At 36.6% G+C, this 12,492-nt stretch overlaps 1 protein-coding gene and 1 long non-coding RNA gene across 2 annotated transcripts in view; one reads left to right on the top strand and one right to left on the bottom strand.

Annotated features, from left to right (window-relative positions):
• Nucleotides 1-12,492, top strand: part of LOC141351464 (uncharacterized) — a 461,703-nt gene that overhangs the window by 92,669 nt on the left and 356,542 nt on the right. The gene's annotated exons all lie outside the window — the stretch shown is intronic.
• The window catches only part of LOC129432496 (scavenger receptor cysteine-rich domain-containing protein DMBT1-like), a 35,794-nt gene that overhangs the window by 4,849 nt on the left and 18,453 nt on the right, over nt 1-12,492 (bottom strand). The window contains exons 9-13 of the mRNA XM_055190949.2: nt 5,715-6,023; nt 5,003-5,308; nt 4,604-4,903; nt 3,749-4,054; nt 3,348-3,650 (exon numbers count right to left, since the gene is read on the bottom strand). Of these exons, the coding sequence (XP_055046924.2) occupies nt 3,348-3,650; nt 3,749-4,054; nt 4,604-4,903; nt 5,003-5,308; nt 5,715-6,023 (1,524 nt within the window). The remainder of the gene's footprint in view (nt 1-3,347; nt 3,651-3,748; nt 4,055-4,603; nt 4,904-5,002; nt 5,309-5,714; nt 6,024-12,492) is intronic.

The following is a 12,492-nucleotide window of genomic DNA, read 5'->3' as shown; positions in this document are numbered from 1 at the left end:
ACCCAAAGAAATGAAGAAATAATGATTAATAAGAATTAATTATCTTTATTAATTAACATTACCATTCCAGAGTTGAACAAATTAAGGTTGAGTTTACCTCATACTGATTTTACAGTGGTCAGTCTTAACAGTGTTTGATATTCAGCTCGTCTTAATTTGATTATTTTGAATGTAAAAAAACATCCATATCTGAATGAATGGGACTCATGAAGTATAATATAAGCGCGTTAGTAACACCTTACGGCAGATCACGTTGGCCAAAACACAACAAGAACCACGTTTTCAAAAGATATTGCAGGCAAACACAGACATTTGCATTGGACAGGATTACATTTCTCAGAGGACCTCCGAGTTCGGTAAAAAAAGTAGGTTAATTGCTCTGGAACTCTTACGGAGGTAGTCAGAGAAAAACGGAGACATGGCCGATTCGGACGGGATTAAAAACACAGAGGACCTCTGAGAAGCACGGTTTTCTCAGAGGTCCCCCTGTAAAACGCACCCCGTCCGAATAGGGCTTTTGGTGGCATTGAACATGTCCAACCTGGATACTGGAAAGAAAAATTGTGAAAAAACAAATGAAAGATGAAGAGATTTCTGATTGTAGACTTGCATGTGGATTCTTAGTTTCAATATTAAAATAATATATACTTTAAAATAAATTATATAACCATTTTCAAGGTATAATTTTTTATGAAGTATAGGTATAATTTTTTTATTATTATTATTGGAGATTGCAGTACAACTAAAAAGGCTCCACATATGATCTCATATGAATGCATTGGTAAGGGGCTGTACACAATTTCAATACAGAGCGCTCGTTGAATGACAGAAAGCTTTTTTTACGCAGCTGAAAACGCCTGGAGGATGCCGAATGGCAGCTGTTTTTTTAGCTGAGCACTTTGATAGCTGTGATACTTGAGCTGTGATCCGATTGGTTGTTGTGATACTTGTGCTGCCCTCCTCCACTATGATTGGGGACGTCCGTGTGGGAACTGACATTGACGAGCGGAGCTTTTATACCCATAATTGAATCTCTTTCAACTCTCGAGGCGCAACGCCGAGTGCGGAAAAAACGCTGAGCACCGGTTTTAAGCTCGGAAAAAATCCGTCAGCTGCTGGCTGTTTTAAAAAATGACGCATTTCCATTGGATACAATTGAAAACAACTGAAAACATGCGCCGGCCACAGGCGTAAAAGCTTTGTGTGCATTCCCCCCAAAGTTTTTCCATTTACATTCTCTATAGGGCATGTTTAATGTATAAAAGTGACAGATATTCATTTAAAATCTTGCTTACAGGTTAGTAGAATGTTCAAATGTATTTTGAAGAACACAGAATGAAGGGTAGGTATTCCAAAAAAAATGGTGTTCTATTATTGTATGTAATGTGTTGCAATATAAGGTTATGATCTTTATGCCAGGGACACACATGACAGTTATTACATCTTAAAGATTTTAAATCTTTGGGCGACCACAGACGTAAGGACAGTTTGAAGTGATATTTTAAAAAACATAATCCTTAGAACGCACATACTGGATGATTTCACCAAAGCGCGAGACATAACATGTGATGACTGTAGTAACGCTTTTAAAGTGATGCAAAATCTCACAGAAATGCGAGATCTAGCGTGACTTAAGAAAAACGAATTTAATGTTCTTGCAGGAGACATTGTTAAAGCACTTGTACTGTTACCAAAGTTGTCCAAGTCTATATTTTTTCTCAACACTCCTGTTTCATGTCATGTTTGTGGGTGTTTTATTTCAGCTATAAAAGCATGCAACATCTTATTGAAACTTGCACACTCTCATTGGCTATTGCAGCTGTCATGTCGAAGGCAGCCCGATCAAGAGTCGTAAAAATCAAACTTGATTGATATTTTCGATATGGACTTGGGGAAGCTTCAATGCGATCAGGAGCCACAAAATAACCGCAAAGAAATCACATACCGAAAGTTTTTTAAGACAAAAAAAATAGGCTGCGATAAAACACTAATCGGGGGAGGAAATATCTGGCTTAAAATCGTCATGTGTGTGGCCAGCCTTAGTCTTAGGCCCTGTTATATTAGAGCATTTGCGTTTTAAAACAGAATTTTAAAATGAAAACGACCCTCGTTTATACTGGCATTTTGAAAAAAATCTTCATCCACACTATACACCACCATAAACACATGAAACATGACCAATGATGTAACTGGGCATGGGCATAAAAGTGTAAAATAACTTATTACTCTAATAATAGCTTACCTTTGTGCATTTATGCAGCCTAGGTGTGTGTGATATTGACAAAAATTTATACCTGGGTCCTTTGCTAGCAACTACAGACACTATTTTTGAACATATAAAAATGTGTTTGGGAAAGTCTTATACTGTTCTAGCTCCCCCCTACAACATATTAATACGATTAATAGGTTAATTTTGATTTTATAACTAAACAGAAAGGTCTTTTTGATTTAAAAAGAAAGCATTCAAGTGAACAGTACTAAACAGTAGCGAACTTGAAGCAAAAATAAATTTCAGCAAATGCAAACTTCAATCAAACATAGTAAGAGGTGAAGTATAGCTTTAGCCAACAGAAATGCTTATTGCATTAATTTTTAAAAGTGTGCGAGGTCTGTGCACGTCCTGCGCTAGCAACACAGAAATAGCTAAAAGCGCAAGCGGCTAAACGAGCATTAAATATTAATGACGTTGAGTTTATTGTTTTTATTAATTTATATTCACAAAACTTATCAACAAAACATCAATTAAAATTAAGAGACAAATTATCTGAAATGAAATTCATTTTAAAGTAGAAAACAAAACTTAAATTAAACTCGAAAATAATGTCACGATAACATCAGCTGTTCGTTTACATAAGACTCCATCTACGTTCATTTACACTCAGCGTCTGAGTTCTCAAACTAAAACAGGGTCTGCAGCGTTTGCGAACGAATCCGTTTATGAGGGTCGAAAATGGTGATGTAGTGTAGATGAAAGGCGTTTTAAAGGATAAACGCATTAATGTAAACATAGTCCTAGGAGCAATTCACATTTTGCATTTTTAGCGCAAAGTGAGTTTGTTGGGCAGCTCATGGGGTGTCCTTGGGAAGATCTTTAGAAGCAATTATTTATTAAATCACCTGCAGTACCTTTAGTATATACATGTCACCTGTACAAAAAGTGTAAAAAAAACAAACAAAAATAAACCCAAGTAGTGCATTCTGAAGTAAACAGTTCAGCATGTATTAGATTGTAAGTGGAACCTTCTTAGTTTAAGGCTTAAAAGGTAACATACTTAAAGTGATCATTATTTATAATACACATTTAACATTAGCTGTGACGCAAAGGGGAAGTTTGAAAGTGATCTTACTGCTGCAAACAACTCCTGCGTAAAGTCCATTCGTACAGCTGTTGCTTGCACCCCATCCAGCAAATGGACAGTCACGCACTGACAATTCATTTCCAGTACATGTAACATTGTTCATCCATACGAGTTCATCAGATGGAGCTAGATATGACTTTGTCTGAATAACTTCACCACAGCCCAGCTCTTTACAAATAACTGCAGCCTCTTCTGGACCCCAGCCAGCATAACACACAGCACCCCAGCGATTATTATAAAGAACCTGAAGTCTGCCATCACATGGACTAGTACCATTCACCAGCTTTACATCTGCAGGAAACAGTGATTTTACATACAGTAAAAGCTCTTTCAGACATTACATTGTATCATTATGAGATCTTTAATCATAAATGGACAATTCAACTTACCTCGACAGTTGACTCCAGCATCTTGTTTATGGCTACAGCTGCTCATTCCTAATGCCTTTGATGTACAATTTTTAACTGTTGGCTCATCCCCAGAACAACTCACTTCATCCAGCCACACGGGTCCTGAACCCTCCCCAAAGGAAGCCCCAGTTGTTGCTGATATTGGAGTCCCACAGCCCATGCTCTTACACACCACTGCAGCATCCGTTATATCCCAGCCAGCATCACAGACGGTTCCCCATTGATTATTATATAAAACCTCCACTCTTCCAGAACACACATTGGCTCCATCTACCAGTCTAATATCTAAAAAAGTAGGCAAATAATCTGTTAGTGTTAAATTGTCAATGAAATTACATTTGGTGGCTCAGTTTAACAAGGAAAGTGTGCAATTCAAAGAACATGGAAAAATATTAAAAAGTCTGTTTTTTTCTATGCTTAAGGCAACATTGTACAGGTCAAAGTTTTATATAATTTCCCATCATGTTTCCCTACAGTATCCAGGTTAAACAAATTCCAGCCTCTGACAGACCCTGTACTAAATAAATCCAGGGTCTGTGGACATTCAGGTCTAAGCACAAACCTGTTGTTGCATATAAATTACTAATTTAAATATTGCAAAATGATATACTATTTAATAATATTATTATTCTTAAATAAAAAAGGAAAAAAACTTTAAAAGGCCTTATTAGTGATTTTCGACCATAAAATAATGTATCCAAAATGTTTCCTAATGGTTATTTTTGCAACCTGATTAGTTTTAGGCTTTAAATAGTGAGATATCTAAATGACAGGCCCCATTCATATTGCATACCCTGCAATAGATGTGACATAAACGTTTTAAAATAATCTTACTGTTGCATATAATTCCTGCGTAAAGTTCATTCGCACAAGTGCTAACACCATATCCTGTAAATGGACAGTTCCCCAAGAACCTCTCACTTCCTGTACATCCAACATTATCCATCCATTTTGGCCCATCAAATGGACCAACATATGACACTGGCTCGACAACTCCAAGACAGCCCATTGTTCTACACACAACTGTAGCATCTTGTAGACCCCAGCCAGTGTAACACACTCCACCCCAGTGATTATTATAAAGAACCTGAAGTCTGCCATCACATGGACTCGTACCATTCACCAGCTTTATCTCTGCAGGAAATATTGGTTTGACAGAGTAGAAGCTATTTCAGGTATTGAATTAAATTATTATTATGAGATCTTCAGTTGTAAATTACCATTTTAACTTACCTCGACAAATGACTCCAGCATCTTGTCCATGGGTGCAAGTACTTGTTCCTAATGCCTTTGATGGACAGTTTTTCACTGTTGGCTCATTCCCAGAACAACTCAGACCATCCAGCCACACGGGTCCTGAACCCTGCCCAAAAAAAGCTCCATTGATTGCGCTTACAGGAACCCCACAACCCATGCTACTACACACCACTGCAGCATCTGTTAAATCCCATCCAGCATCACAGACGGTTCCCCATTGATTATTATATAAAACCTCCACTCTTCCACGACACACATTACCTCCATTTATCAGTCTAATATCTAAAGAAGAGTGAAAGAAAACCATAAGGAGATGACGATGGGTCAAAGTCAATATTGCCATTCCTTGTCTGCAAATCTCATAACTCATTTATAATAATGCTGTGTTACATAATACTGAATGCAGACAAGATATATATATATATATATATATATATATATATATATATATATATATATATATATATATATATATATTCCTCGTTTATGTGCACCATTTCCATAGACTGATATGCCATTATTTATTGTTAAAGGTGGTCAGTAAAATAGATTGGTCAGCATAAAGTCTGGTTTTATGAGTCTAGTTATGCTTTAAACCTAATTACTGTTTGTATGCAATCAGAAATATCCTGAATGAAATAGAATGGAGTAGAAACTTGCAAAGGAAGAAACACTGTATCTATCTTACCTCGACAGATGACTCCTGCATCAGATGAATGACCACAGTTGTTTATTGCCAATCCAGGAAATCTGCACTCCTCTAGTGACAGTTCAGTCCCTGAACAATATACATTATCCATCCATATTGTTCCCACACCAGGTCCAAAGTAGTTATACATTTTCGCTTCAGCACCGGTCGGACATCCCAACTCTTTACACACCACTGCGGCATCAGTAGAGTCCCAGTAGTCTTTACACACTGTCCCCCATGCCCCATTTTGAAAAACCTCTACTCTTCCAGAACATGAGTTATCACCATTCACCAACCTAACTGGAGCTAAATATGAATAAAGTACATGTTATTAAAAATTCTTAATTGTGTTTGTAATTTTTTTCATTATTTACTCACTCTCATTCTTCAAAAATGTAAGTTGTTATTTATTCTGATGAACACAAAAAGAGACATTCCAATCTTTTCCATACGATAAAAAAATCAACACACCAGTTTGAAAATTCAATTTTTGGGCTGTGGTCAAGGCGGATTAACACAAGGCACCACGTGTGCAGGGGCCCCGGATTGGCCAGAATAATTTCTGTTTAATTTTATACTACTTGCAAATAGTGTCCCTCATCTGCAAATGCTGGTCGATTTCTAAATGGAAACTACCACCGGTCTGTGACTCATCCTAGAGTGCCAGCATCAACCACATAACAGCACCAGGGGCCAGATTCACAAAACATTCTTAAAAAGAAAAATCTTCTTAACTGCCATTTTTATCTTAAATTCAAGCTTAAGAAAAAAGTTAAGAATATTTTGTATTCTCAAAAAAGCTTCTTAAGAAAGTTCTTATTTTTTCCTTAAGTATGTTCTTAAGAAAAAACTTAAAGTGCCCATATTATGAAAAACTAAATTTTTCTGGGTTTTGGGGTGTTATTTTGTGTCTCTGATGCTCCCACACGCATACAAACTTGGAAAAAAATCCATCCATGCTGTTTTGAGTGAGATACAGGTTTCTGAATGTCCTCTGCCTTGAGTCTCAGATTGCGCAAGTTCAAACTTGTTGTTACGTAACTAGCCGTTTCGTCACATTCAGTTTGAATTTTCCCGCCCACCACCCCACTCGCAGGTCTCCAACTCGCATGTTGTCATCTTCTGTCACAAAATACTACATTTATGATGCTAGAGCATCTGTATCTCAAAACAGAGATCATACATTGATGCTAATCCGTAAATTATACTTTTTAAACAACACCTTTTAACAACTTTTGAAACATGCTTTATTGAACTCATACACCTATTTAACTTTTGGAAAAGCAGTCATAAGATGGGCACTTTAAGAAGAATTCCAATTCTCGAAAAATAAACTGTCTTAAATAACATCTTAAATTTAGGATAATCTTACAGTAGTCTTAAATCTCAAAATGTAAGATGTTTTATAAGTAAATGTGATTGTTTTAAATGGGACATGCTGTATTTTGTAGTCTGAAATGGCAATTTAATCAGTTTACTTCACATAGATTAATTTAAAGAGGAATTCCACACTCATATAATGAAGTTTAATGGCTTACTCAGTAATATGTCATGCAACAAAATAAGTATTAGTGATAATATTAGCAAACATTTAACTTCCTCCGTAATAGCCTACATTCACTGTGAAATTACTTAACAGCTAAAAGTCGCTCTAAGCGGGAGGCGAACCGGTAATCGCTCCGTCATATGAGTCGAGGGCTCCGAAACCGCGGGCACACCTCACCCTCCGCGTCCGTCTCTTGACTTGAGAGCGCGGGTAGCGGGAGACGAAGCCGTGGGCACAGAGAGTGAAGTGCCCACAACCAGTGCGCTCGACCCACATGACGTACCGTTTGGGACATTATGGAATTATATTCACGCACCACACCGCCTTAATACTAGCTGGCTTCTGTTACAACAGCGAATAACATCCTGTATTAGTCTTAATGCATCACTCGTTTGTATCGCGTTAATGATCGCAAGGTAGTCAAAAGATTAATGAATAAGTGTATTGTTACCTCATTAGCAGGCTATCTTAATTCATTTAAAAGTTTGTCATTTTATTCTTAAGACACATATTTAAGATATTCTTAAGAAAAAAATTGAGAACTTCTTAAGAAATGTTTGAGAATTGCACTTAGGAACATTCTTACGCACTTCTTATAATGTATCTTAAGAACATTCTTATTTTTTGTCTTAAGAATGTTTTCGTGAATCTGCTCCAGCTAGATGCCATATTTATCTCTCATATTCCACTGTCTTTACTTGAACCTGTTTCACAAAAGCTAGCATGATATTGCCTCCACAGACGACCTAGTCCCACTTCCCTCCTGTATTTTTTTAATCTTGACCCTTATTCTGTAAGTAACTCCTCTGCTGAAGGCAGTCACTTTGAAACACACTGATTATAAACAATTTTCATAAATTTATTTTTCGAACACAGACATTGGTTAAAATTGATATACACCTTTATCAATATTTTTCCTGCAACTCGGACTTCTCGCTATGTAGACTGTGTTTATTTTGTTTCTTTTTGCGTTACTTTTAACTCATTCACCGCCAGCCTTTTTAAGAAAAGTTACCCACCTGCATGTTTGTGATTTTAACAACATTTTCACAAAATTCCTTGCAGGAAAAATTATTTTCTATAAATATATAAACATACAAATATATCAAATGCAAAAACACACCCTCTGCTTTCAAACAAACAATAAACCAACAAACAAACCAACAAAACGGGGAAAAAACTTTTCATTATATATTAACTTTTTCTACTTAATATAACCACTGAAATATGGATATTTCTCTTCAAAAATACAACATTTTGAGCAAAAAGCTTAAAAAGTAGCGTTTTTATGTTGGAGATTAGACTCAGAATGACTATTAAACATAAAGGCAGTTAAAATAAATCATTAAATCTTTTTAACTTCCGTTTTTGATAAATTCGGTTTGGCCATCTGGTGGATAAAAGCGATATTACACTTTCACTTTGAAATTCGTCCAGAAAGGCATATTTATTAGTTAAATATGAACTCATAAATGACGAGATAACTCGTCAATGGCGGTGAATGAGTTAAAAAGTATTGTACTTTAATACACTATACAGAAATTGTTGCTCTGCTTTCCCCCATAGTTCATCACAACTGCAGTCTTTTGCGCAATCTGCCTGAATCATAACCAGACTAAATCCTAATTCTTTTTTAGCCATGCATGCTGGAGATGAGCTGCTAGGCAGATTTAACTTGCTCATTACAAAGACTCTTTTAGAACAAATTCTGCTACGTTTTTCAATATTTTACTATGTTCTTCCCTCAACTTAGACAAATTAATACATACCTCTCTTTTCTCAATGCGTGCACCTTATCGTTTTACAGCACACCATTTAGCCTAGCACCATTCATTCATTAGGATCCAAACAGGGATGAATTTTGAAACCACCAAAAACTTCTATGTGAAATCGAAAAAAAAATATTCTCATTCGGTGTAAACTGAATGAAAAGGAGGAGAGGTACTGTCTTTCTCCTGTTACTCCATTATGCAAAATGAGCTGAGATCGCAAATAAAAGAGCTCAGACGATCCATATGCATAACTCACGCACTGCAGTCAATGGACACTCATTTCCTGATCTAGTCTCTCCATTCATTTCTGTGCTGAATCATTTTATCCAAGTGAAAATAGGACATCTAAATCCTTATCTACTCACGCCTGTCTTCTCACAGAATTTTAATTCTCACGGACGCAAGTGATTTCTTTGTGCTTCTGTCATGACAGCCACATGCAGACACAAACAAACAAACAAACAAACACACAAGGTATCATATTTGACGCACTTTGTGGTATCCAGATTGCAATCTGGACATCTAAAACCTTGATTATTCATGTCTTTATTGTTTATTTGTTGTTTATCGCCACACAGCATGTTTATTACATGCACAATCACACGTCTTGTGCGTCTTTCACAAACAACACGCAACAAAAGTAATGGCGTCTGTAAATAAACTCACAGTATTGATAAGTTGACCATGCTCATCCCTTGTTGTGTTTGTACTACAATAATTACAAAAACACAAATAAGAGTCGAGAGATAATGATGGGCAGTTTTTCTTTTGTGCATTTTACTGCGCAACAGTAAAACTGTAACGCTGGTACTTGTTTCTCTTAGATAATGAACTGGCCAAGCAGACTCTAACTCTGTTCAATAACAACTTAATACACTACGGGCCAGATTTACTGACAGCTTCTTGGTGGTAAATAACAATGTCAAGATTTACTAAAGATGCACAGTGGATAATTAGTGCTGAAAAGGTGTGGTCTAGTTATTTTTGAGACTGATCGTATTGCATATGCATTGGTGGGAGTTTCCCTTTCAGATGCAAAATTTTTGAAAGTAGATTATTTAAATAATTTACACAACACGATTTGCTTGAAATGGCTGCAATTATTGATGAGTAAAGAGAATGGGTGATACAACACAGAGGATTGTTTTAACATGTAATAGGTTATTTGGAATGGCAGAGGAACATATTATTCAATAAGCCAAGTTATTTGCAGAAGTAAATAAAATAGGAGTCACAAGGAAAAGTAACACTAAGGGCCCTATTTTAACGATCTGTGCATTATCTAAAGCGCACAGCGCAACGTCTAAATGGGCGTGTCTGAATCCACTTTTGCTAATTTAACGACGGAAAAATGGTTTGTGCGCCGAGCGCATGGTCAAAAAGGGTTGGTCCTATTGTAATGGGAGTATTTTGGGTGTAACGTGCAATAAACCAATGAGAGTCTCAGCTCTCATCCCCTTTAAAAGCCTGTTGCGCTGGCGCTATGTCTAATCCCTATTTAGATGACGGACTTTGTAAACTGAAAAACTAAGCAGAGAAAGAAGATCCCCAGTTTAAGATTAATGTTAAATAATTCTGTTGTTTTTCACTTGTATTGAAATTGTTCTTTTTTTATTAAAACCTTTAAAAATCGTTTTCTTTTAGTTATGGAAGTAAAAAAGCAGACTTTTAATTGCTTTAAATGTATGGCTATCCAATATCATCAAAAAATTATTTACAAGTATGTAAGAAAAGGTTTGTACACTAAAAATACTTTATTTGTAACACTTGGACAGCGTCACAAGATTTTTTTAAGCATTACTTAACACTAGGGGTGCACCGAAATTTCGGTCGCCGAAAATTTCGGCCGAAAATGGCATTATCGGTTTCGGGCCGAAATAAAAAATCAAGCCGAAAATGTAAACCGAAAATGAATGTCAACCGCGCCCCTTTCATCTGTGCGCTAGCGCTTGGGTTTCACTCAGTCTCACGGTGATCAGTCGTCTCCCACCCCTCCCCTTCGTGCTCAAGCAGGTTTCACTCAGGGTCCAGCTGTTTGCACGCGTCTGCAAAGATTAAGAATGTCTTGATGTGTAAACTTTAGAGAGAGTCGCGCTATGTGTCTCTTACTGTAATCCATTAACGTACATTTGGCGAATAAAGCAATGAAACACAACGTAACGTTTTTATGTGGAGCGACTGTTGCGCTGTTTGGGATTCACCATCAGTCTCTGTATATGCATGCGTTTAAGTGCCCTTAAAGCCGAAAGTATACTAGGGACGTCCGCGTATGCGCGCAATCATTTTCGTCATCAGGAGGGTCCGCGGCCGGCAGCGCGGACCGTCCGCGTGCAGCCCAAAATTTGAGACCGCACGGACAGTGCGCGTACAGTCCGCGTACAACATCGCATGCGCGTGAAAATATTTAGACAGGACACTCCACTACAAACAATTATACAAAGGAAATAGACAGCATTTGCACACATACTATCGTTTTTCTTCTTTAATTTTATTTCATCCATAAACAGAAAGCTGTGGAGCATGTTTGTTACCATATTGTTTGATTCCTGTTCTTTGTTGTCTTTTTGTTTGTTCTAAACTGTGTTTGCAATGGTGGATCGGTTTCTTTTCTTCACCTATCCTAATGTTTTAATGTACTGTAAATGTCTCCAAATCAGTGCTGCACTAATAATTTGAATAGAGACGCGTTTAAAAAAAAACAAGCAAACATAAATTCTCTCTGTTATTGACAGGGCACATATAAACAAAATTCTCAGAACAGTATTCTTTTTCTAATAAAAACATTTGTTTATGTATGTATAGATTACAGTCAGATTAACCTACTGAAGTCTGTGTCATTAATGTTGATCAAACAACCCATGACAAAGAGACAAATAGCTCTAAAAAATAATAATATATTTAATTTATTGTGTTATGATTAATTTAATTTGATTTCTGTACCTAATGCTAATTTCAGACCTTATTAATGTACAACTTTGTTCTCTTTTATAAATGTTTGCAATTTCTTTATTGTTTATTAGATTTTTCCCACCTGCTTTTTGCTGATCCGAAAAATAATCTGATCTGTGCCTCAAAAACTGTAATGTGATCCGAACTGTGAGTTTTTTTATCCGTCACACACCCCTAGTAAAGTTAGCACACAGTGATAGCCATAAATGCAATTGTACTAATAATTGGCATAATAATTTATTTCGGTGTTTCGGTTTCTCGGCCATGGTTTCCTTTTTTCGGTTTTCTGTTTCGGCCAAGAATTTTCATTTCGGTGCATCACTACTACAAATTATTATTGAATTAAATAAATAGGTTTATAAAGAGTTTAGAGGGACCGTTTAGAAAATGTCTGATACAAATAGTAGAATGAAGAGAAATATGACCGCTGCCATGGCCTTGGAGATGCTTCACAATCTGGACAGTGATGACTCTGATGCAGGGGCGCTATCTGAGGTGGAAAGTGACA

This window comes from Misgurnus anguillicaudatus, chromosome 1 (assembly GCF_027580225.2).
Source record: "Misgurnus anguillicaudatus chromosome 1, ASM2758022v2, whole genome shotgun sequence".
NCBI lineage: Eukaryota > Metazoa > Chordata > Actinopteri > Cypriniformes > Cobitidae > Misgurnus > Misgurnus anguillicaudatus.
This window is presented reverse-complemented; position numbering and strand designations above follow the sequence as displayed.